The sequence below is a fragment of the Callionymus lyra genome, chromosome 8 (genome assembly GCF_982586985.1).
Source record: "Callionymus lyra chromosome 8, fCalLyr1.hap1.1, whole genome shotgun sequence".
NCBI lineage: Eukaryota > Metazoa > Chordata > Actinopteri > Syngnathiformes > Callionymidae > Callionymus > Callionymus lyra.
Genome location: NC_141825.1, coordinates 6469564 through 6497089, shown reverse-complemented (window position 1 = coordinate 6497089; position 27526 = coordinate 6469564). Strand labels below are relative to the sequence as shown.

Genomic DNA, 27526 nt, shown 5'->3' with positions numbered 1-27526 from the left:
AGTTTTAGTCCAAAAATAGTTTTATTCGGAATCAACTGTCAAGTGATGAGCAAAGACTTCTGGGTAATTGAGTTTATGTACATGAGATGATGTCGATACAGGAAGTCGAATGTTATCGTTTAACCTTTCACCTTATTTTACACACACACACACACGTTTAGAGTTGTCGTACCAGAACACACACACGTGTCGTCGTCACGAGCAGGATGTGAGTTATTTTTAGTCACAGGTCGTCTTCATCATCTCTATCATCTTCGTCATCTTCATTACCATCATCTTCATCTCTATTATCTTCACCTCTATCATCTTCATCTCTAGCATCTTCATCATCTTCATCTCTATCATCTTCATCTCTATCATCTTCGTCATCTCTATCATCTTCATCATCATCATCTTCATCTTTATCATCTTCATCTTTATCATCTTTATCATCATCATCTTCATCTTTATCATCTTCATCATTATCATCATCATCTTTATCATCTTCATCTTTATCATCATCTTCATCTTTATCATCAGCATCTTTATCATCTTCATCTTTATCATCATCATCTTCATCTCTATCGTCATCATCGTCACAAGCAGAATGTGAGTTATTTTTAGTCACAGATAATCATCTTCATCATTTTCATCTCTATCATCATCATCATCATCTTCATCTCTATCAACCTCAGCTTCGTCATAATCGTCTTCCTCATCATTGTCATCATTATCATCATCATCGTCACGAGCAGGAAGTGAGAGTTATTGTCAGTTACAGGTCACCTTCATCATCTTCATCATCGTCGTCACCTTCATCATCGTCATGAGTAGCAGGAAGTGAGGTTAAGCAGGTGAGACACAAACATGCCGACTCGTCACAAAAAGCTCCTGGAGTTCAGGTTAGTGCAAAAGTTAAGAATAAAATATTCGCCTCAGGCTCCGCCCACAAGACATGCCGGGGTCACGTGATTAGTACAAACACGCCCACTGACCCGAGTCTAATGGCGCAGTACCGGCAGGAGTCCTGCAGGGGGTGAGCGCTCTAGGCCTCTGACTCCAGGTCCTCGGGTCCGTCCACGTTGCTGGCATCGCTGGCGTCGGCCTCCAGCAGCAGGAACTTGCCGTCGTTGGTGAGCGGCATGTTCCTCATCAGCTCCGCCAGAGCGTCCGGGTCCTGAGCGGAGAGGAGAGACGGTCAGGAAGGTCCAACAGCACCACCTGGTGGACGCTCACCTTCTTCGCCTCAGTGATGTCTTTGGCCAGACTGATGGTGAAGCAGATCTGAGGAGTCCATGGATCAGAACCATTGTTAATGTTGGATTATATTTCATGGAAATATTGTTTTTTTTATTGAATTAAATCATCTCTATTTAAAAAAAAAATACATTTTCAAAATGAATTGGTTTAACAACAATAATTAAATAATACATTTTATTAATTCAATTTTTTTTTTCATTTAAAGCCTTTTAACAACAGTATATTAATGTTATTTCACCTTCCAGACTAATCCAATCGAGCGACGAGCTGCAGAACTAGTACTAGTTGCAAATATTAGTTAAAAATATGTGAAATCGTTGGTTTATCTGTCATGATGAATCGACACATGATTGGCTGTTCCATCCTGTAGCTCGGTAATCTTCTAGGATGGTCTGGTGTAACTGATGAACCAGCATTTTTATATTGAATTAAAAAGCTACAAATTAAAAAATATTGAATTAAGACATTTTTTATAATTTGTAATTCGTTCCAAAAAAAACTACTTTTAAATTCAGTTATTAAAAAAAAAAAAAAAAAAATGATTAAGAAAATAAGATTTCAATCAAAAAAATTTAAGTTTCAACATTTGAAACGTCAAATTCATTCAAGACTCTTATTCTGAAACACATAGTATCGCAGCGTCCTATTGGTCGAGGCGCTCCACCGACCTTCTCTCCCTCCGTGTTGCTCTCGAAGACGAAGGCGCTGAACGACGGCTCCCCCTCCTCGTCTCCGTCGCTCCAGTCCCGACCCTCGACCACGAACCCCATCAGGCGCCCGTTCTCCTGGTGCGCCGCGAACTGACACACGTCGCCGAGCTGGACCTGGAGAGCGGAGACGGGTTCGAGCTCTGGGTCGACTCGAGGAAGGTTCAGTACTCACGCTGGTCCTCAGGACTTGCGTCTGCGGGTCGATAAGCCTGTGGGAGAAGATGCGGGTCAGAAGCGGGTCAGAAGCGGGTCAGAAGAGAGTCAGACACGAGTCAGACACGGGTCAGTAGAGAGTCAGAAGCGGGTCAGACACGGGTCAGAAACGGGTCAGAAACGAGTCAGACACGGGTCAGTAGAGAGTCAGAAGCGAGTCAGACACGGGTCAGTAGAGAGTCAGAAGCGGGTCAGACACGAGTCAGACACGGGTCAGACACGGGTCAGACACGAGTCAGACACGGGTCAGAAGCGAGTCAGACACGGGTCAGACACGAGTCAGACACGGGTCAGAAGCGGGTCAGACACGGGTCAGAAGCGAGTCAGACACGGGTCAGACACAGCTCAGAAGCGGGTCAGAAGCGAGTCAGACACGGGTCAGACACGGGTCAGAAGGAGGTCAGAAGCGACTCAGAAGCGAGTCAGACACGGGTCAGACACAGGTCAGAAGCGGGTCAGAAGCGACTCAGAAGCGAGTCAGACACGGGTCAGACACAGGTCAGAAACGGGTCAGAAGCAAGTCAGACACGGGTCAGACACGGGTCAGACACGGGTCAGAAGCGGGTCAGAAGCGGGTCAGAAGCGACTCAGAAGCGAGTCAGACACGGGTCAGACACAGGTCAGAAGCCACTCAGAAGCGAGTCAGACACGGGTCAGACACAGGTCAGAAGCGGGTCAGAAGCGAGTCAGACACGGGTCAGAAGCGAGTCAGACACGGGTCAGAAGCGGGTCAGAAGCGACTCAGAAGCGAGTCAGACACGGGTCAGACACAGGTCAGAAGCGAGTCAGACACGGGTCAGAAGCGAGTCAGACACGAGTCAGACACGGGTCAGACACGAGTCAGACACGGGTCAGAAGCGAGTCAGACACGGGTCAGACACGAGTCAGACACGGGTCAGACACGAGTCAGACACTGGTCAGAAGCGGGTCAGACACGGGTCAGAAGCGAGTCAGACACGGGTCAGAAGCGAGTCAGACACGGGTCAGACACGGGTCAGAAGCGGGTCAGAAGCGACTCAGACACGGGTCAGACACGGGTCAGACACAGGTCAGAAGCGGGTCAGAAGCGGGTCAGAAGCGAGTCAGACACGGGTCAGAAGCGGGTCAGAAGCGGGTCAGAAGCGAGTCAGACACGGGTCAGACACAGGTCAGAAGCGGGTCAGAAGCGACTCAGAAGCGAGTCAGACACGGGACAGACACAGGTCAGAAGCGGGTCAGAAGCGAGTCAGACACGGGTCAGACACGGGTCAGAAGCGAGTCAGACACGGGTCAGACACAGGTCAGAAGCGGGTCAGACACGGGTCAGAAGCGACTCAGAAGCGAGTCAGACACGGGTCAGACACAGGTCAGAAGCGGGTCAGAAGCGGGTCAGAAGCGAGTCAGACACGGGTCAGACACGGGTCAGAAGCGAGTCAGACACGGGTCAGACACAGGTCAGAAGCGGGTCAGACACGGGTCAGACACAGGTCAGAAGCGAGTCAGACACGGGTCAGACACGGGTCAGAAGCGACTCAGAAGCGAGTCAGACACGGGTCAGACACGGGTCAGAAGCGAGTCAGACACGGGTCAGACACAGGTCAGAAGCGAGTCAGACACGGGTCAGACACGGGTCAGAAGCGACTCAGAAGCGAGTCAGACACGGGTCAGACACAGGTCAGAAGCGGGTCAGAAGCGGGTCAGAAGCGAGTCAGACACGGGTCAGACACGGGTCAGAAGCGGGTCAGAAGCGACTCAGAAGCGAGTCAGACATGGGTCAGACACAGGTCAGAAGCGGGTCAGAAGCGAGTCAGACACGGGTCAGAAGCGAGTCAGACACGGGTCAGAAGCGAGTCAGACACGGGTCAGACACGGGTCAGAAGCGGGTCAGAAGCGACTCAGAAGCGAGTCAGACATGGGTCAGACACAGGTCAGAAGCGGGTCAGAAGCGAGTCAGACACGGGTCAGAAGCGAGTCAAATGGTCGTACCTGAGGCTGCTGCTGGTGACCATCAGGTGCGACTCTGTCGTCCTGAAGATGTTGTGTATGGCTCGCGCCGCCAGCACCTGCCTCATGGCCTCGTAGATCACTTCCTGGTTGTCGCCGCAGCGCACCGCCATGGAGCCCAGGAATCGCACAGCGAACACCTGCTGCAGCAGCGAGTCTGAGGCGAGAGAACGAGGCGATCAACGCTGGCTTGAGAAACACGTGAGCGTGAAACGTTACCGTCGCTATCGGAGGAACAGTCGTCGTCCGTTTCTCCGAAGGGGTTCGTGCGTCTGGAGGAGAAACACGTCACTTAACTGGACCTTGACTGAACCACCATGATCGGGTCAACACTGAGTGTATTCAAGAATCTACCGATACGATACAACGATACCATATATAGTGATACTGTAGTTACAAGTATATATTCGTAGTATTGTCGAGTACTTGACTCTGGTGATGCAGAATTTTCAGACCACATGACTCTTGACGAAGTCGTAACTGCTTTCATTTGTTTTCAAACCAAAATATGTCCAAACATCAGCTTTAAAAACCGCTGGAGTCACTGTATCCTCTCGTCCTCAGTCATTCCTTGATCTCATTCTTTCTTTAGCTGTTGAGGACGTTCAGATGCGCACAGTTTGCAAAATATATGGTAGACGTAGTTCTTATCAGTCAGCAAACAGGTGCACGTCTTTTTATCGTGCTGGTCGATTTGGCAGAGAGACATTTGTGATATTTGTTGTTATAAGTAAATGATGCGCTGGAGTGTGTGTGACGTCCACTTAAGTTTCACAGGAAAGCATTCAAGACTGATGCCATCTAGAGGCCGGTGGTTTAATTGCAACACAAAAATTAAATGCTGTGAATATTTTTATTGATCATTGTCAATAAAAAACAATAAATCATTTTTTTTATATACATTTAATCAAAATGTAAAGCATGAAAGAAATATGATTAAAAATAAAAAAAAATTTTTTACTAAGCTAAAAGTAGAAATACTTAAATCAAAAAACAACAACAAAATAACTCGATAAGTCATTGTCTTTGTAAAAAAAGTTTTGTGAATCATAATTGTGCGACTTCAGGAATCAGTAGTCCACTAGAGTCCACTAGATGGCGTCCCTGCACTCTTAACTTTCGTTTCCTAATGCAACATAATTTTTAAACTGATGGCGCCACCTACTGACCTCTTAACAACATGACACTGCTTCATGACATCATCACTAGTATGCTTTGATCTTCTGGTTCTAGCTAAGTAAGTAAGTAAGTAAATAAGTAAGTAAGTAATATTTATTTATATAGCGCTTTTCGAGACCAGGGTCACAAAGCGCTTAGACAATCAAAACAATACTCAAAAAAGTAGAACTCTCTCACCTCCCGGTTCTGTTCTGGTCCTGGAACTCCGACGCCGGAAGCATGATGTCGAACTGGATCGGCGTCCCGGGAGCGATCAGGTCTTCAGGTTCTGGAGGGCCGGTCTTCTGGGAGCTGGCGCTGGCGCCCCCTGGCTTCGCCCTGCAGGAGCGACACGTGGTGAAAGCGTTAGCGAAGGTTTGATTGACAGGTGGGAGTCTCGCCGCAGCAGAGACACACCTGAGGGTCCACGTGACATTCCTGCGCCAGAGAACCTGCTGCTCTGACGTTCTGTGACTTCAGGCGAAGGTTTGACCTTTTTTTCAAGCATTCATTTTCTCAACTGAAGCCTCTTTGCAATGTTTTGATCATTTTTGTGACATTTGGTTGACATTTCATCTCAGTTAGATTTATTGACATTTTTGAAATGTCAATCAATCAAATTAATTCAACTAATTGATTAATCGGTTTGTATGTTTTTTCCTGCTGTCGTCCACATGGTCAACATGTTTTTACCACTCTCGCTGTTGTCCAGGTTTAACCTTTTGAATAGAAAAAAAAACATTTAACATTAACACCTTAATTTTGTTTTTATCATTTTATACTTTTTTTCTTTTTTTTTAAAGTGTCGTTTGTAAGTTTTATTGCCTGCAAACGTTTTATTGCCAGTGTGGTGTCAACATAAAACTACATTTATATAATAAATAAACATAAAAGTAAACAAAATACATTCAAAAATCATATAAATTGTTTTGAACATATAATTTTTATATGGGTTTTTCCTCATAACTTTCGTTTTAATTTGAGCCATTTTCTTCTCAATATTAGTAGAGTTTATATTTATTAAAAAAAATGTATTTCACATATTTTATCTTGTGTAATTTTCACTAAAGAACACTAAAGTTCTGCTGAATCGACGACGAGTCGTCAGTGAAGCATGAACTGCTGACGTGTTCGTTTGAGTCACATTTCCAAACGCTCTCTGCTCCGTCAACATCTGAATCTGCTCCTGGAGCCTCCAGAGTCTCACCTGTCCGGGTCGGCCGAGCCTTCCTGCCTCTTCTCGAAGCTGGTGATGGGCGTGACGGCCTGGATGGCGCTCTGGTTCAGGCGGATGGCGACGGCCTGCCAGGCGACAACAGCTTTATCTCAGGAACACACTAGTGTGAGTCTGTGTGTTTGTGTGTGTGTGTGTGCGTCACCTCGGGGTTGTCGGTCAGGTAGATCTGCCTGGAGATGTTGTTGACGGTGCAGATCCACTATAGACGACACAGACGTGAGCTTGTCGTGATGCGTTCAGGGACACGTTGGACACTCACCTCCTCGTACTCCCTCTTGCTCTCGGCCTGCAGGATCATGGATCTGGAGGAAGTAGAATGAACTCACTTCCTGCTCAAGATTCTAAGGAAAATATCACATACGTTTTGCCCGACGGCGACGTGATCTGGAAGCAGTAGCGTCGATCCTCGCACTCGATGGCCATGACGGAGCTGTTGTCCAGGTCCAGCACCATCCCCCCCGCCACGGCCCCCCGCGGCTGACACATCATGTTCCCGCCCTGGGTGAAGAAGAAGAGCCGGTCCCAGGCCGTGGTCACCAGACCCGTCTTGCTGCGGAGAAGAGACATTGTCTTAACCCTTGTGTTATCTAAGGGTCAACGTGACCCAAAGGCCCGAAAACAAATGCGTTTGTTGTATCCCTTGTGCTATCTCAGGGTCAACATGACCCGAAGGCACGAAAACAAATGTGCTTGTGATATCCTTTGTGTTATCTCAGTGTCAGGGTGACCCGAAAGCCCTAAAACAAATGTCTTATGCTATCCCTTGTGTTATCTCAGGATCAAGATGACCCGAAGGCCTGAAAACAAATGGGTTTGTGGTATCTTTTGTGTTATCTCAGGGTCACGGTCAATATATATATAGAAATATATATATACACACATCTCGAGGGATAAGAAGATTTTATGTTTTTTCAGCTGAAAATCTCAAAACTCAAAGATGGACGGAAAAAAAAAGTGGAGAAACAATTAGCTCTCGCTGTTGTCCAGGTTTAACCTTTTTCTACAGAACATCAACACTGATGGTTGAAACTTTTTCAAGGATAAAATCTTCTTTGAGAAACTGAGTCATCTAATAAATCACACTCTTATTCTGAAAGTCGTCATTATCATGATCACCAGACCATGAACAATATATGAAATAAAAAAAGGGTGTCCTATCAAAATAAAAGCTGAGGATGAGATGTATGTGCGGCGACCAGCCGAGTCAGCGTCGACGCCGAGCTGCTGTCACGTCGTGTCATTAAACACGATGTAGTGGCGAGGAAACCTTTTCTGCGCCGTCACGCACATTCGTCAGCGAGCCCGCGACGTGTCGGAGGTAAAGACGGATTCTGACAGCGCTGACATTTGGTGGAGCTGCACTTCCAGGCCCCCGCAGGCCATTAAGGAAGTTTCCTGCTCGGGAACATCCATCGTGGCCGGAGCTGACGCCGCAGACTCACCTGAGACCTGACACATCGTGTTTATCAAAGATATTTGGAATAACTTCAGCAGGTCCTCGGAGCGCTTTTGCACGTCCTGGCTGAGAGCGCCACCTGCTGCTGGAAACTTTCCCTAATAAGAACCCTTTTCAATAAATCTCAGAAAATACATAAGAGGAATAAAACTGATAAATAAAGTAAAAGAAAAATATTGAAGTTATGTATTCAGGGAAACTTAAGTTTCTTACAGTTTTTATCAGCACACTTTTGTCCGAACCATTCACACATTTCTTGTTGTTTTCACAAAATATGCAGTCAGTGAAAACATTTCCACAATGCCTACATTTTCTTAACAGACAAGCTAAACCTCCCAACAAAACTATGGATTGTTTTTTCATTATTTACAAATTTTAACACAAAACATCCAAACCTTGGATACAGTATAAAAACCTCTCCTTCTGCAATGACATCAGATCAAAATCTATATATCTCAGCTGATAGTAAACAATTGAATCGTTGACACACACATGATTTATGTTCAGTATATTGAGCTTAGACTCAGTGGCAGGAGTTAGAAGGAGGACCGAGGACTGAGGACCGAGGATAGAGGACCGAGGACCGAGGACTGAGGAGTCTGTTTGGAAACAGAAAAAGAGAAACACTGGAATGTCTGGACGAGGAAGAGGAAGAGCAAGGAGCCCAGTGAGAAGAGCAGGAGCAGTGAGAAGAGCAGGAGCAGTGAGAAGAGCAGGAGCAGTGAGAAGAGCAGGAGCAGTGAGAGGAGCAGTGAGAGGAGCAGTGAGAGGAGCAGTGAGAGGAGCAGTGAGAGGAACAGGAGCAGTGAGAGGAGCAGGAGCAGTGAGAGGAGCAGGAGCAGTGAGAGGAATAGGAGCAGTGAGAGGAGCAGGAGCAGTGAGAGGAGCAGTGAGAGGAGCAGTGAGAGGAGCAGTGAGAGGAATAGGAGCAGTGAGAGGAACAGGAGCAGTGAGAGGAGCAGGAGCAGTGAGAGGAGCAGGAGCAGTGAGAGGAATAGGAGCAGTGAGAGGAGCAGGAGCAGTGAGAGGAATAGGAGCAGTGAAAGGAGCAGGAGCAGTGAGAGGAGCAGTGAGAGGAATAGGAGCAGTGAAAGGAGCAGGAGCAGTGAGAGGAGCAGTGAGAGGAATAGGAGCAGTGAGAGGAGCAGGAGCAGTGAGAGGAATAGGAGCAGTGAAAGGAGCAGGAGCAGTGAGAGGAGCAGTGAGAGGAATAGGAGCAGTGAGAGGAGCTAGAGCAGTGAGAGGGGCAGTGAGAGGAGCAGGAGCAGTGAGAGGAGCGGTGAGAAGAGCAGGAGCAGTGAGAGGAGCAGGAGCAGTGAGAGGAGCAGGAGCAGTGAGAGGAGCAAGAGCAGTGAAAGGAGCAGGAGCAGTGAGAGGAGCAGTGAGAGGAGTAGGAGTAGTGAGAGGAGCAAGAACAGTGAGAGGAGCAGGAGCAGTGAGAAGAGCAGGAGCAGTGAGAAGAGCAGGAGCAGTGAGAAGAGCAGGAGCAGTGAGAGGAGCAGGAGCAGTGAGAGGAGCAGGAGCAGTGAGAGGAGCAGGAGCAGTGAGAGGAGCAGGAACAGTAAGAAGAGCAGGAGCAGTGAGAAGAGCAGGAGCAGTGAGAGGAGCAGGAGCAGTGAGAGGAGCAGGAGCAGTGAGAGGAGCAGGAGCAGTGAGAGAAGCAGGGGCAGTGAGAGGAGCAGACGTGGATGATATGTTATAGGAAAAAGGGCCACAGTTGTTGTACCAGGACAGATGTGTGCAGCAATTGCAATTGCAGGATTACTCCTTCACAGATGTCAGGTTGGACCCTACAATACTAAGTGCCTCCTTGCCTTTCTCAAAGATCTCTACCAGCTCCTGGTTCCAGAGCAGGGTCAGGAGGGTGAAAATATGAGGACCTTTATGATCACTTGGGACAACGTGGCTTTCCATCATTCGCAAGCTGTAACAACATGGTTTGAAGTCCACCCAAGTCTGGTACGTCTCTTCCTTCCACGTCTTCTATTCCACAATTATTTCCTCAAGCCCATAGAGGAGTTATTCTCTGCATGGAGGTGGAAGGTTTATGACCATCAGCCACATGACCAGATGTCCCTCTTTGAAGCCATGGACGCTGCAGGGACATCACGGTTGGTGATGGCCAAGGGTGGATCCGACACACCGAGCGGTTTTATTGCAGGTGCATCGCCTTGGATCATATCAGATGCGATGTTGATGAAAACATGTGGCAGAACCCTGAAGATCGCAAGGATTGGATACAGTAATTTTGTGCTTTCTTTTAGTTACCCGCCTCTTTATCTGGGCTGCTGTTGTTTTTTTGGATCAGAATGCTCTTGTGTTTTTGTACCTCCTGTAGTAAACAGTAAAATAAACTGATTTGCGTTTAACTGGAATGATTTTGAATGTGAACATTACATGTGGACATACAGTTCCAAACCAAAATGTAGTGTAAAAACGGTGGATTGCATGTTTTGCATGCAAAAAGCTGTAAAAACTAAAACATAAAAGTCTACGCAGTTTTTGTAATGTAAGTAAGTAAGTAATTGTTATTTGTATAGCGCTTTCCAGACCAGGGTCACAAAGCGCTTAAACAATCAAAACAATATTCAATAAAGTATACACTTTAAAGGTCAAGATAAAACTGATAACACAACAGGAGTTCCAGAAAATCAAGGAAAAGTCTGAACAAATAAAAACGTCTTAAGATGTGTTCAGTATTTTGAACCCTGGTGTACTTTGATTGACTGTATGCACCTTGTCAAGTGAAAACAAGTTTTAAACTTTGACAGAATCATTTCATTTTGAGTCAGATTTTTCCAGTGTTTTGTTAAAGTTAGTGTGTGCAGAGAAGATGTGTTGTATTTTGAAATGAAGAGTTAGTATATAGGTAACAAAATGTGCTTTTGTGAAGAAAAATGATCCGTATTGGCCAATTGTGTTTTGTAGGTGTGAGTCTGTTTAGAAAAGATTCTGATGAATAAATCAATCCAAACGCGGAAGCAGAAGTGACCAATCAGATGCAGGAAAAAGAGTCTTACTTCCTGATGTTGAGGTATCCGGCCTTCTGGATCAGCGTGCGGTTGACGGTCTCCGTGTCCTGGTCCGGCATGTAGACCGTGTCCTCCACAGACAGCAGCTCCTTCTGGGCCGACCTCATGGCCTCGGCCTCGGAGTCCAGCTGGTTCTGGATGCTGCGCAGAAGACGAGTGAGCGGAGAGACGGAGAGAAGAAACATTTGTCGACGAAGAGAATTTACTTCATGGTCATGCTGGACACGGACGACAGCATGTTGTCCATCTTCTTGGAGACCATGTCCAGACCTTTCTTGAAGAAGCTGACCTGGAACGAGCACAAGGTCACAGCTGGATTGGACGCTCACCTGAGAAGGTGCGAGTACCTGAGCCTGCGTGTAGCCCAGCATAGGCTCCAGCATGGCCACTCTCTTGCGGTACTGCAGGGCGTTGAGGGCGCAGTAGTACTGCAGCGAGGCCTGGTGCTGCTTCCTCCTGGTGTAGGCCACTTCCTTCACCAGGTCGTTCTTGAGCTGAGCACACAGCAGAGGGTTCAATTCTGTCGTCACTCATACGACAGATGTCGTCTTTTTGCTGCTGCTCACAAACGAGTGTGAGTTTGATGAAACTTAGCAACAGTGTCTGAACATATTAAAACTAATTAAATATATATTTTTTCCAATTTCCTTCATTAATATGTTTATTAATTGAAATTCACATTTACCTCATGTACAATTCAATGTATTATTAAAACCATTGTTTCTTAAGTCATCATATAGAAAATATTTAAACAATAATAAAATGTAAATATTATTTTCTAAGAAATTTACAAACATTTTAAGGAAATTTAAAAATGTAAACAGTATTAAAAACAATGCCAATAAACAAACCTTTCTTTCTTCTACATTATTTAAATTTTAAATATTGTGTCACAATTATATATATTATAAATATTTGTTTAAGTTGACTTTACAATATTAAAACCAACTGAATGAACAAATCTTTACATTCCATTTGTATTAAATATCAACCATAAGAAAATGTATTTAAAATGAATTTAATTTATTATTTGCACAATTTCAAAATTGGATTGAAATTGTCTTTTAAAAGTTAATATAAAGAAAGAATGCTAATGAAAATATAAGTTTCATAAATGTATTCTATTTATTATATAAAGGTTTATAATACATATATATTTATATATATATATATAAATAAAAGATAAAGGAAAAATGAAGAAAAAAACAACATATTTTTTCTTCATTGTGTGTGTGTTTGACTGTATGTGTAGGTTGTTTTCATATGCAAGTGTGTGTGTGTTTATGTGTGTGTGTGTGTTTGTGTATGTGTGTGTGCATGTATGTGTGTAAGTGTGTGTGCATGTATGTGTGTGTGTAGGTGTGTGTACGTTCATGTGTGTGTTTTGTGTAGGGGTGTGTTTATGTGTAGGTGTATGTGCGTGTGTGTAGGTGTATGAATGTGTGTGTAGGTGTGTGTGCATGTATGTGTGTAGGTGTGTTTGTAAATAATAGTCAGGTGACACAATAACACAAAGCTACAGTCTCTGGGATCCGAGACACTCGACCGACCTTCTCGTTCTCCTTCTTCTTGGGGAGTCTGCTGTACTTGACCATGGCAGCCTCGTGCTCTGCACAGAGACGACCATATAATCCACGCCATGACATCATCGAACCGACGTCTCAACTCACCGTCTGTGGCGATGCCGAAGATCTCCTTCAGCGTGCTGATCTCTGAGAACCCAAACATTCTGGTCAACATTTGAAACCTCTTAACAAGTAGAAATGAAGAGTTAAGACCAGCAGCTGTTTTTTTCATTCAGTTAGTTAATTAAAAAAAATAAATAAACCATGTATTTGTCTTAACAGACGTAGTCACTTAAATACTGTGTAACTGGAAGGTAAAATATCCTTTTTAAACTCAGTTTTCATGATTTAACATCAGATCCACCATGGAAGGGTGAAGGTTTTAGCAACTAAAATGTAAAAAAAAAAATCTAGGTTGCATTATTTATCAAACGAAGGACTTTTAAATGAGTATGTTGAGTATTTTCAATTTAATGGCTAAAAATATGAGGTTCACAAGTATCAATAATGAAAAGATTGTGAGAAAAGACTTCCCTTAAATGATTCACAATCTTATAAATTTGTTTGTCTTTCACCAAACAGATGATCTTTACTTTTAAAAACAAAATTAATGTTTTATTCTGCATGTCTTATCCGCTATTTGACGCAATTCAGAACAACATCACGTTAGTTTGATCAAACTGAAGCTGCAGAATGTGACCATGTGATCCACCTTAGCAAGGTTTTCTACACCATCTATTTGAATGGAGCGAATTAGCTCTTATTGATGATGTAGAAATGGCTTGGTCGTTTTTCCATGAGACCTTTCTTGAAATTCTAAACAAACATGCTTTTATGAGGAAGTTTAGAATGAAGGGTCGGGATAACCTTTGGTTCAGAACTGAACTTTCTGTCCTGCTTCATGAACGTAAGTCAAGGCAAGGAAGTCAGGCACTGAGGCTGACTGGCTTCTCTTTCGACAGCTGAGAAACAAGTGCACTTCTCTTTTCAGGAAAGACAAATCTGAGTACTATCCAACTATTACAACATTTTAATGATCTGAGAAAATTCTGGAAAGCAATGAAATCATTTTCTGCTTCTCGAAACTTGTATGAATTACGATCAAAGACTCATTTTTGTTCACGACAAGGTTGAAATGCTAAACTGTTTTGATGAGCTTTTTATTCCTTCTGGGTCCTTTGTTAAATTCTGCCACTCATTCTGCAGCAAACTCTGTAAACCAAGGTAGCAATGCTAGTGATTTTTAACAAATTTAAGGCTGTTGTCAGGAATTTGACGTCGGACTCTATCGGAAAGTGCGACTGATTTTAAGTCAGTAATCTTGTATCTTTTTCTTATATTGTACCAATGCACGTAATACTGTATGCAATTGTTTTTATGTGTAACCGTGTTTTGCTGTCCATCCTGACCAGGTCTCTCTTGTAAAAGAGATTTTAATCTCAATGAGACTAACCTGGATAAATAAAGGATAAATAAAAATATTTGTGAATGAACTGCATCTGTATCTCATCTGGAAGTTTTGTCATTGATTTTGTTGTTTTCGGAAAAGTAAAAATTAAAATACAGATGTCGTCGTCATTTTGTTTCCGTTTCCTCTATAAATATTTGTGTATTTAACCTGTGTGTCTGTTGTTAATGCTGTGTTGCTGACAGCTCGACTTGAGTAGAAAACCAGTTTGGATAAGCAGGAGGTTCCTGTTTGTTTCAAGTATCAAGTCGTGTCATGTGAACCGAAGCTCAAAAGAAAACTAATATTTGATCAACATTTATGAAGCGTAAGTCTTGTGTTTTGATAAACAAGCTCCTTTAACTCCAGATCTGTGTGTGTGTGTGTTTGTACCTGTGAGGTCTTTCTCTCTGAACTGGATCAACGGGAAGACCATGCCGTCGGCCATCTGGGTGGCGAGGTCGCAGTGCAGAGAGTTCAGCTGCAGCACAAACACGTTCGTCAACTTTAAAGGTTCGTTTCTGGACAAATTGACGTGAAATCAGTTCAGTATTTGTCTGCTCAGAGCGTCGGGACTCGCTCAGACCTGTGGGACTCTGAACTGCACGCCATTATTCATCCACTCCCTCCATCAGCGACACCTAGTTTGCTTCACACAAACATTTTACCTCTTTCAAGTAGGATCAGACTGACATCAGAACAGCTGCTGCACGAGACTCTTCTCTAGTGGCTGTGAGTGAACCTATGATCCACACACTCGCACACACACATAAACATAAAAATGGACAGAAACACACACACACACAAACACAGAAGGACACACACACATGGAAGGACAAGCACTGAAGGATACACACACACAAAAGAACAGTCAGACACGTTAAAGAACACACAAGGAAGGATACACAAGAACAGAAGGACACACACACATGCTGAAACACACACAGTAGGAAACAAAAAAACACACACAGACAGAGGGACACACACACAAAAACACAAAAAAGACCGAAGGACACACAGAAAGACACACACAAACAGAAGGACACAGACACACACAAAGAAGGACACACACACAAGGAAACACATTCAAACTGAAGGACAGACCCACACACACATAAAAACACAAAAAGACATGCAGAAAGACACACACATGGATGGACAAACATATATTCACACACACCTGACTCTCACACACACAGAAGGACAGACATGGCTGGCAACATGAAGAAAAACACACACACACACTGACTCACCTCGCCTACTGTTTTGGCGAAGTTCTGCAAAGTGGCGATTACTTCTTCGTCACCTTTCCCAAGAGCAAAGTTCTGCACAGGAAATGAAAAGTAACACAATTACACAAAGAGAAGTGAGAAGGATTCGATCAAAGTGTTCCTGCTAAGATGGAGCTTCAAGTGCCAGAAACTAGTCTGAGCAGAAAGATCGAGGCCGACCCTCAAGAGGAAGAGTTTGTTTTGTCTTTGATAAATGTTTTTTTTTAAAACAACCTTCTCTCAACATTAATCAATGATGGAGGATGAAAGTTACCGTTTGGAAAGAAATCACACTGTTGTGGTGCTTTTTATTTAGATGTAATTAACTTTAGACTTTCTTTTATTGTCATTGCACAGAAATCACAGCAGCGAAACTGGCAACGAAATGTCGTTGCTTGGCAACCGTTAAAAACACAGCAGAGTGAATGTATATATATATATATATATATATATATATATATATATATATATATAAATAAAAAGAATATAAATATTAATAAGTTAAAAATAGTGCAATATAGTATAAACAGAATAAATAAATAACGTTTTAAATATAATAATTAATTTATTTAAAAGTATAAATATAAATAAGTTAAAAAGAGTGCAATATGTGTTAAATAAAATAAATACATAATATTTTAAATAGTGCATAGCTTAAGTCAAGCCAATTAGGACTGAAGCCCATCCCAGCTAACCAGGGCGAGAGGCAGGTGACACCCCTCTGACGACAGACAGATAGAGCCCTCAAACCTCTGTCTGGAGGAGGAAATCATGGTATCTGGAGGAGTCCAACACAACACAGGGAGAACAGTATAACCTGCAACCTTTTTGTTTAAAGAAATTATATTAAGAGGTTATGTAGCATTAGCATCATGGACGCTAGCTTGTTTTGTCACAATCTTTATAAATAACAAATTGTAAATATTTTGTTAAGATGTTGATTTATTCCTTAGATATATTCTAGGTCTAATTTAATGTCATATTTTTATAAAAACTAGGTTACGTTGACATTGTTAAACAGTTTATTCTGAAGGAAAGGAAAAGAGGAAAACTCTAGATCTGCACGTTTCAAATCACCTTCTTCTCATAATCCAGGAGATGCCTGGACAACTGCTCCGTGGCGAGTCCCATCTCACTCTGTGGGGACAAAAAACACAAACCGAGAGCGACTCAGTGACGGCGTCGCGCGGGGGTCGGCGCTTCGTGGGGTTTACCTGAGCGCCGAACACTCGCTGCATGGCGTGAAGCAGCTGGTTGGTGTAGTCGGTGAGCATCACGGAATCTTCTTCGAACACGCTGAGCAGCGAGCGAGTCTGTGGAGAGGATCACACCATTCAAACTTAAGGACCGCAAAGTCACGGTTTGGTCAGAGAGGGTTAATTTCGTGACCTATAGAGTGTTTTAAATACGATTAGAAACAGAGATTATTGATTGATTACATTTATACCGTGACTTTAAATAACAGTTGAACTGATGTTGAAGGAAATAAATTTGTTTGGGAAACAATAAAAAGAAGATAATTAAAATAATTGAGCATCTAAAAATTAAAGACACTCGCCATATTGCTGTTAACTTACCGGGGTCTTGCAGATTTATTTTTTTGACCATGGTACTCAAAGGGGAACTTGTCTTTGTTCACAGATGATTATTTTGAACAGAAGATTGACTTCAACAGAACCACAATCAGAATATTTTATTGCCAGTGTTGTAAAAATATTTTTGTGGTGGCACTAAATTGGTGCGAGATATAAAATTGAAAATGTTTTCTCTCAAACAGCCGATGGAATTTGCTCCACCAGATGATTTTTTGTTTTCCCTATAAATGCGTTCTATCTTTGTTACAAACTATGTTGAAACAATAAAGTAACACACCGTTGATAAATTAAAATGCTCTTCAATACCAACATCTTTACCTTATTTAACTTTGAAAACTCAAAATCAATTATTTTTCCTACTTTTATACAACAAAGGTATTACCATCTAAAGGAACCTCCTCTCAAAAATATCAAGCTATAATAATGAAATACTGTGCTAGTATGCTCAGACAACAACCCCTTTAAATATCCTCCTAACATCACATGTCGTTGAAGCTTCATGAAACAGCGTAATGTTGTTTAGAGGTCAATAGGTGGCGCCATCAGTTTAAAAAATATGTGAAACTGCTGGCAAAACAAAGGAAAATAGTGCAGAGACGCCATCTAGTGCACTCTAAAAATAATGACACTGTTTCATGAAGCTTCAATGAGAGCTCACTAGGGCTGCACTATATTGGAAATAAGGGCTCTATTTGATATTGGTGTCTTGAATTGCGATATCGATATTAATGCTATATTTTTTTCTGTCACCTAAAAATGTAGCCGGATGCATGCATAGCTGCGAGTACTGTAGGGGAGGTCTGGGGGTTGCAACATTACCCTTTTCTTAAATAAAAATGTTTCTCTTTAAATCTTTTTGTGAAATTACACCTGCATCTGATCCAGGAAACACAAGTCAGTTCATGCCTTTTATTTCCGCGCTTCCGCACCTTTCTTTGACAAATATTTACATTTTTACAAAAATATTCCTGCAAGTCAACGCATTTAACAAAATCAACTGCAGTTATTTACAAAACTCTGCTTGAGAAATCTGAGCGGCTCTAGTAGAAGAACTCACATTTCCCCGATCCTTAAAACTCTGCGTTGGCTGCCAGTTTCTTACAGGATCCATTTTAAAATTCTGGTTCTTACTTTCAGATCTATTCATGGTCAGACCTTCCATGAGTGATCTGATCCAGCCTTACACCCCAGCTCCAGCTCTGAGGTCTGTGGATCAGCGTCTGCTGATGGTTCCTGAACACGCTTCAGGACCAGAGGAGAGAAATCCTTGTTGCTTTTAAAGTATATATTTTAACTGTGTTTTGTTTTTGATTGTTAACCCTGATTGTTGTGACCCTAGTCTAAAAAGGCGCTTTACAAGTAACCGTTACTTACTTACTTACATATCTGGAATAAAATTCATCCTTATCATTGACACAACTACGAGCTTGTGTGGTGACTTTCGAGCACTTTTTTTAGCCTGATCTTCTTTTGTTTAAAGAGACACACCTCACAATGAGACGCCCTTTAGTAAAAGCAGCGACTATCAGAGATTTGACTGAAGTCCGAGCATGCAAACTGACACACCTTAGAATAAAGTCTGGTCATAGTCCAGTCCAGTTGTTTTTACTTCACACTTTCACCTAAATGCATATTAGAATTCAAAACAAACAAAAAAACGCCTGTGTGTAGAATTTAGAGATTTGTTCCGTGCTCAGAGGATGAAGGTTTTACAAAAATGTGCTAACACAGTTTTATTTTAAAACAACAAATCCCTTTAACTAGATTGGAAACAAGACAAACCGAGATTATACATTTAGGGAACTGCGTCAAGAATTTAAGTTGTTTGAAATTTAAATATGCTGCTGATGAAGACTTTTTTTCAATTTGGAGCAATTTATTCAACGTGTTCAAATGTTTTTAATTGTACTACGATTGAACTGGAAAACTCCAAGGAGAATAGCAACCTAATTAAAAATGCAATTTTTTTATTGTAAATTCTTGTATTTCATCTTTTAATTCATAATTTATTGTTTATTATCAACTGAGCTCTTACAACTAAATTCAACATACATCATAACTCATTTTAAAAACTATAAAAAGATGAAAAATTATTTTGCTGTCGGATCCACTTTGATGTAATGTTGTTTATTTTTTTTAATTCATGTCGTTTTACTTTGTATTTATCTTAATTATTTTTTATTCTATACCGTCATGACCCAAAAGAAACCACTGGCAAAAAAGGCCATATTTTACTCGGGTATACTTTAAAGGCAAAGTTGATTTTATAAAAAAAAACGACAACAATATTGGTAAAAAAAATAATAACTATTTTATTGAGGCATCTATTGAGGTACTCAACTGAACCACTCAGACCAAGACTTCAATATAAATACTACAATTAAAAAGGGTCAAAAAAGCAATCATTTCATCAAAGAGAGTGACAGTTGACTTCCTGTGTCTTGGACATGTGTAAACACTCCCCAGATTTAACTTTAAAGGAACAAAGTTATTCCTAAAATGGAGTTTATTGACTCAGAGGCATGATGGACCACAGAAGGGTTAAACATAAATCATCATGTCGAAAGTAAGTGCAGGACGTGGATCACTCAGCAGAAGCATAAGTGGCCACTAATGTTCAGGGAAATGACGGTGTTTTCTTTATTGGTTTGCATTATTGTTCTCATCCCTGCTGCTCATGACATAAAAAAACATACATTTAAGTCACATAAATGACAAATAAAAATGTTTCTCTTTAAACCTTTTTGTGAAATTACACCTGCATCTGATCCAGGAAACACAAGTCAGTTCTTGCCACGTCTAGTATTGAGGACAATAATAAAATAACTTTAATTTAATTCATTGCAATGATTGTAAAACTTAATATATGGAGGACATTCAGAGACATGTTTCAAGACACAAGCTTCGCCAGAATCCACGTAGCCCTGAACAAAAAGGGTTGTTGCTAATAATAGCTGTAATAACAGCCATAATAATAGCTGTAATAGCGATGTCTAGACACGTACTTCAGCAGATGGTTGAGACAATTCACACTGTTTGAAAAGACAAAGAGTCAAGTCACTGCTGGAGTTAATAACAATGTGACATTAGAGAGCTGTCAGAGGAGGCGGTGTACACAAGGATGCTGCGCTGTTAGCATCCAAGCTAACGAGTCAAAACGCAACGTCGCGCTATTTGGGGGTAAAATTCGAGGTCAAAGGTGAAACCCTGACACGGGCCTACCTGAGGACTGTCCTGGAGAGCGTCCTCCAGGAGCAGTTTGTGGTGTACAGCCGGCATATTGGTAGCGTTGGAGGAGAAGAAGGTGAGGGCTTGAATTATTGAGTGGTTGGACTCGGTTTCCCACAGTGCTTTGCGCCACCGAGGGCGGGACACGTACACACTGGAGGCGGGACCGCGTCTCTTTGTGTTTATTTTTTAACAACACTTTTTTTTTTTATAATATCTATTGAATAAATATTTATTTATTCTTTAACACAATACCCAAATAAAACTATTTTAGTCTTTGAAATTGAAGTCGTTCATTCATAAAAAATAAGAACAAGAACAAAGTTTCTTTAAAAAGAAATCACAAGATGACAAAATCTATGCCTAAAGATAAACAACATAGATCAAAGAAAAATAACAAAGACAAAAGATATAAAGATTAACATAGAACAGTCCCTCCTTTTCCCACCACTTCTGCCCCCAAACTCAGAATTATACAATGTAATAGTACGAGGAATGAATGAGTCCCTGAGTCTATTAGTGTTGCATCATGGGAGGAGCATTCGTGCTCCATCAGCTTCTCTGTTCACTGATGACAGTGTTGAGAGGATGATGTCATCATCCATGATGGACAGTAGTTTGTCCAGAGATCTCCTCTCAGCAACTTTCATTAGTGAGTCCAGCTTCAACCACAGAGCTCCTGATCAACCTGTCCAACCTGTCGACAATCCTCTTCGACACATTCCCACCCCAACACACCACTTCTTATACACATAAGTCTGGTCTGTGTTGCAGGACTAGTTTACTGTCCAGCCACACACCGAGGTATGTAGAGTTGCGAACTATCTCCACCTCGTCGCCTCCGATGGACACTGGATATGGCTTTGTCCTGGACCTCCCGAAGTCCAAGACCAGATCCTTGGTCTTTGAGGTGTTCAGCTGCAAATGGTTCCTCTCACGCCAGTCCTCAAAGTCAGCAACTTCTGGACCAGACTCAGCTCGGTGTTGTAGCAGAAGTCTGAAGTGTAGATGTTGAAGAGGAGAGGGGCCAGTACTGTCCCCTGAGGTGCTCCTGTACTGCACACAACAGTGTCAGACGTGATGTCCTTCAGCCTGACATACTTATTATTCTTATTATATATTATTGATAAACAAAGATCATAGATTCCTACTTAAGGCATTATATTAAAAAAAACACATAGTTAAAGTATTTTAACTATTTACATTGACCTTTTATAATTAAAATATCACATACATTAAATAAATAAATCAATACCTTGAAGAGAAAATAAACAATAATATGCTCTAAAAATCGTTCAAATGTGAAGAAGCAACAATATTCTTTCTATTACAACAACTTTGACCCATAATTTAGCTCATGATGTGTAATTATTGACATGATAAACACAAGAAGGTTTTTTATCTTCTGATGGTTTTCTAAACACTAGTGAGTTGTATGTACAACAAGATGGACGCACAAGCAAGAGCTTGGTTTGAAAACAAGACCAACAAAACTCTGTGAGTTGATGCTAATAAATCCATGACATTCAGGAAGAGAGACTTCCATTAATTCTCAGAAGTTTTCTGAAGAGAAAAAAACACTTCACTGATTCGAGAAAAAGTATTTCCCTGAATTTTCCTCAAGCCGGAGATTAACGAGGTCTGTGTTTGCAAAAAGTGATTTGAATTTCTAGTTAAAACTATCTTCAATGTCTTATATTAGCCCAGTGTCGTTTCTACCCTCAGTTCACATAGAATCGCAACAATTTTCTCAGAAAAAACATTAAAATGAATGGTTTCGGCAGATGCTAAGGAAACAGCATTGGTCTCAAAATGACAAAAATCTACATGATTGTATCCCCTCCTGAGAAATAACCAGAGATACGCGGTCAGGGGAGGCAGGCTAACATTTTGAATGTTTGAATGTTGTTAATATTTTTATTGTTTTAAAAAAAATATTATTCTTAACATACCTTCACGAGTGACAAAAAATACAAACACTCTTACACCAATCTATTATTTTTAATATCGTTTTTTTTACAACAATATTCATATTCTATTGCATTTGTTATTTCATTTTTTGTTTGTTTTTTACTGGAGTTTTAGTAAATCAATTCCAGTAAAAAAAGTTTTGCTTTTCATTTTCTCTGGTTGTCCATTCTTCTTATATTTAATACTCCTACTACTACTGATTCTACTCGTTATTATACTACTACTACATTAACTTCCACTACTTCCACTTCCACTACTACTTCTACTTCTTCTACTTCTACTACTACTTAATTCATTCATTTTCTACCGCTTTATCCCTCATGGGGTTCTACTACTTATTCTACTTCTACTTCTTATTCTACTACTTATACCAAAACTACTGCTTATTCTACTACTACTACTACTTATACTTCTTATTCTACTACTTATACTTAAACTACTACTTATACTACTTATTCTACTTCTTATGCCTACACTATTACTACTACTTACATTATACTACTACTTCTACTACCTATACTTCCACTACTACTATTTATTCTACTACTTATACTTATACTGCTACTTCTACTACTTATTCTACTACTTATAATTTCCCTACTACTACTACTTATACTATTTATTCTACTACTTATACTTACACTACTACTTATACTACTTATTCTACTACTTGTACATCCACTACTACTACTACTATTTATACTACTTATTCTACTACTTATACAACTACTACTACTTCTACTAGTCATTCTACTACTTATACTCCTACTCCATATACTTCTACTACTTATTCTACTACTTATACTTCAACTACCTTACCTGTACCTATTACCTGTCCTTCTGCGTGCAGTATGTAATGAAAACCTTTAAGCGCAGTAAACTGAAGACTAGCCCCGGCCCTGATAACATTTACAGTCTCATGCTAATCCACTGCTCTGACCAATTAAGTCCAGTTTTTCACTAGGTTTTTAACCAGTCACTCAGTCAACATAGAGTCCACGGACCTTGTGGAAAATATCATTCCGCTTGCCAAAAACAACCACCAAAAAGTTTTAAACGACTTTAGGCCCGTTGCACTGACCTCACTAATCATGAAAGCTTAAGTTAAAGAAGGACATACTGGAGAAAACTGAGCATCTTCTGGACCCGATGTGATCTGCATATCGCAGCCATATGTGGGCGCAGGATTCCACCATAATACAGCTGCTATTTGTTGACTTTTCTTCGGCATTTAACATCCATCCAACCACATCTGTTGGTGGAAAATCTCAGAGAAACCTTTTTTAACCACGACTGTTACACCACGGGTTGGATCTTGGATTTCCTCACTGCTAGGTCACAGAGAGTACGAGTCAAGGAGCACCTGTCCACACCGTCAAGGACTACCAGCGGATCCCCACAAGGCTGCGTTTCTCTCACCTCTCCTGTAGATCATGTACACAATGGACAACTACAGCAAATTCGATGAACGTCACATTGTAAAAATTCGCAGACGACATGGTTTTCGTGAGCTTGCTGAGTGGTCCAGACACATCCCATGGTCCTGTTTTAAAGTATTTAGAACTTATTTTTAGAACTCAATGTCTAAAAAACCAAGGACGTGTGTATTGATTTTAGACGCCACCCTCCCACACCTGCAAAAACCTCAGTAAACGGTTCAGCAGTTGAAATTGTCGAGTAGTACAAATACCTTGGCACAATAATTGACAACAAACGGACTTACGCGCAAAACGCTGACGTCATAATAAAGAAATGCCAACAGCGACTCCATACAGTATTTGAGTATATGCTTTTGTATTCTATTTTATGTTATTTATCTTTAGTCGTATGGTTGTGCGTCACTGTGTTTGTCTTAACTGCTGCAAAATCAATTGCCCCACGGGGACAAAATAAAAATCTTGAATCTTGAATCTTCTACTTCATAAAAAAAAAACCTACCACAAAACAACCTCAGTTAGCTTCTGTCTGAGGGAGAAACCTCTGAGCTGCTGCTCTCACCCGTGATCCTGTTGACTGGGTCATGACGCCTGGGTCTCCTCGGGTCGAGAGAAGAGCGTCTTCTTCTTCTCGACTGAGCCGGAAGCCATCACCGAGGACAAGACACGAGGTCGAGGGAAGGTCAGCAAGAAGACTTGCTTTGAGATTTGTTTACGTCTGATACAGTCAAAACATAAGACTCAGATGTTCAGAAGTCCAGAGTCTTGTTTTTCCAGACCAGTGAAGAATCCAAATGTTTCTTCTTTATTTCTATCAAGCATATTTATTTCAACTTTTTTCAGGACCTCATCCTAAAATCACCTACGACATCATCTTCATGTCTTCAAACCAAGAAAGATTGAAGACAGATGTGACTTTTTCGGTTTAAAGCTTTAAATATTTACTCTAAGTTTCCATGGAGGTGTTGGTAGAAAAGGTTAAAATGGCCGCCGCTCTAGCTTATGTTTGTTGATAATAACGATGGTAATTTTACTACTAATATTTCTACTTTCTACTACTTCTACTACTTCATCACCCTAGAATCCTTTTTTTTTTAAATTTAATTGAAGGTTTCATTCTGATTTCATTTCCCGTCAGACCTGGCTCACCACCAGCCCTGAGATTCTTGACCTCCTGCTAACATGTCTCAGTCAATAAATACAATGGATGACAAATACAATCGGAGACAAATACAATCGAAGACAAATACAGTCAAAGACAAATATAATGGAAGAAAAATATAATGGAAGACAAATACAATGGAGGAGACAAAAATACTATCGAATACAAATACAATCGAAGACAAATACAATCGAAGACAAATACAGTCAAAGACAAATATAATGGAAGAAAAATATAATGGAAGACAAATACAATGGAGGAGACAAAAATACTATCGAATACAAATACAATCGAAGACAAATACAATTAAAGACAAATACAATCAAAGACAAATACAATCGAAGGCAAATACAATCGAAGACAAATACAATTAAAGACAAATACAATTAAAGACAAATACAATCGAAGACAAATACAATCAAAGACAAATACAATCGAAGACAAATACAATCAAAGACAAATACAATTGAAGATAAATACAATCGAAGACAAATAAATCAAAGAAAAGTAAAATCAAAGAAAAATAGAATCAAAGACAAATATAATAGAAGACAAATACTATGGAAGACAAATACAATCAAAGACAAATACAGTCAAAGACAAATACAATTAAAGACAAATACAATTGAGGACAAATACAATCGAAGACAAATATAAATGACTTACTTACAATTGAAGACAAATACATCAAAGACAAATACAATCGAAGATGCTCGACTCCTGCTCTGGTACTTGTACTTGTACTCGTTCACCCTCGTCAAAGTCTTACTGGCCTTGATTCATCTAACAAGTCCTGGCAGGTCTTCACGACTCGGAGGAATCACTCGGTTAATTGGTTGAGACTCAGATGCTGATAATTGTGTGAGCTGCTCTATAAAAAGATTTGTTCGAAATGAGTCAGACATCAGAGGAAGCGTCTCTAGAACCTTCTTCTTCTGAAACAACATCTTGGATCTGAAGTTCTGGAGGTTTAAGAAGCACCGTTTCAAACACACTTGTCTTCAGCAAAATCATGATAAAAAAATACATTTTAAATGATCTTTTCAGGATAGTGAGGTGGTCTGGGTAACAAGGGGGAGGCCCCGGGGCAGACCCGGAGAAAGAAGGCTTCTCAGTCAATCATCTCAAAAAAGCTGCAGGAGTCTGGGTCTCTTCACTAGAGCTGCTGCCCCTGTGATCCATCGGCGGCAGGAAACGGTAATTCTACGTTTCCGATGTTTATTTGTCACAGTCGCCATGGTGATGAACGAAGAAAGAGTTCAAACAAAGTTGTATCCGATTCTTACTATTCAAACTGTTATCAATTCAGGTCGTTCCTGAAATCTTCCATCTTTCTTTTATCTCTTCAACTCTTCCTTCTATTCCTCTTTTTATACCACTTTTCTCTTCATTCACTTGAATGATAAAATATTTCAACTCATGTTTCAACTCCTACCACTTTGACCTTCAGGTACTTTCATCTACTCACCCTTAGAAACTTCATTCTTCTTACTACTACTAATACTACTACTGGTACTACTTCTTCATATGCTTATTCTACTAATTATTCTACTACTTCTACTAATTATACTGCTACTACTACTTCTACTACTAATTATACTACTATTTCTACTACTTCTACTTCTACTTCTAACTATTCTACGACTTACACTACATCTACTTCTACTACTAATTATTCTACTACTTCTACTACTTGTACTTCTACTACTACTTATAGTTCTTCTACTTCTACTAATAATTATTCTACTACTTCTACTAATTATACTGCTACAACTTATACTTTACTAGCAATTCTACTACTACTTCTACTACTTCTACTTCTACTACTAGTACTTCATCTACTTCGACTACATTTAGTTTTACTACTTATATTCTACTAATTCTACTTCTAATTTTAATACCAATTCTACTACTATTACATCTTTTACTTATTCTGCTTCTACTCAGTCTTTCTCCTTTATGCCGTCATTTTATAATTTCCACAAATTTTTACTTTGAATACTAATAAAATACTAAGTATTTCAGTTTACAGATGCAGCATTCACACTGCATTTATTCTGGAAATGTTATTCTTACACATTAAAATCTTCAGAGCTCAAGTTAAACACCATCATACAAGGGGCCAAAATATTTGAACAATAAAAGTCGAGGGCCAATAAATTGTATTTTTCTGTAACAGGAATTAAAAGAAGATTTTTTATTTAAATCCTCAATTTATGTTAATTATCTTTTTTTATTTTATCATTTTCTTGAAAAAAAACATACATTAAACATCGTTATAGGTCACACAAACAAAATGTATCTACAATCTTGTCACATAAAGTCACATATTTTTCTGAAATTAGATATTTATATTTATTTTATTGTGACCTTTTGCTGAATCTTTAATTTCTTGTCCATCAAAATAACATAAAAAGTAAAAAAAATCGTTACTATTATAAGATTCACATGTGTTTACAGTCACAATAAGTACATTTTCTCATCATTTTTTAACATTTTCTATCCATCTTTTAACCCTCACGACAGTCCAGGTGTGTCAGGAAATGTAAATATACAGGACAAAGGGTTAAATATTGCAGAGAAAAGTGTGAAAAACGTCTTCCATATCCTGAGACGGCTCCGGCCGACGGACGTGAGAATGAGCTCCAGTGTTCTCACATGACCGGAGCGTGACTGGAGCGACGGGTGGGAGCTGTGGGCGGACCCGGCACTTTACTGTGAAGTCAAAAAACGCACATGTCAGAATGTCAGACATATCTGTCAGACACATCTCAACACACAAGGTTGTGGTTACACTTAATAAAAAAAAGGGGGGGCTTCAAT

General features: G+C 40.6%; 1 protein-coding gene across 1 annotated transcript; it reads right to left on the bottom strand.

The window, feature by feature from the left end:
• Positions 1–2: 2 nt before the first annotated feature.
• appl2 (adaptor protein, phosphotyrosine interacting with PH domain and leucine zipper 2) lies at positions 3–20261 on the bottom strand. The gene is made up of 21 exons (XM_087796630.1): positions 20129–20261; positions 16526–16624; positions 16389–16448; positions 15294–15365; positions 14434–14521; positions 12699–12740; positions 12579–12637; positions 11376–11522; positions 11235–11317; positions 11017–11169; positions 6902–7090; positions 6800–6842; positions 6683–6739; positions 6511–6605; positions 5502–5642; positions 4365–4417; positions 4128–4302; positions 2122–2158; positions 1908–2063; positions 1216–1263; positions 3–1156 (listed from the first exon to the last, which is right to left on the bottom strand). The coding sequence occupies exons 1-21, from the start codon at positions 20183–20185 to the stop codon at positions 1025–1027; spliced, it is 1986 nt and encodes a 661-aa protein (XP_087652756.1). The 5' UTR covers positions 20186–20261; the 3' UTR covers positions 3–1024.
• Between the last annotated feature and the right edge of the window lie 7265 nt (positions 20262–27526).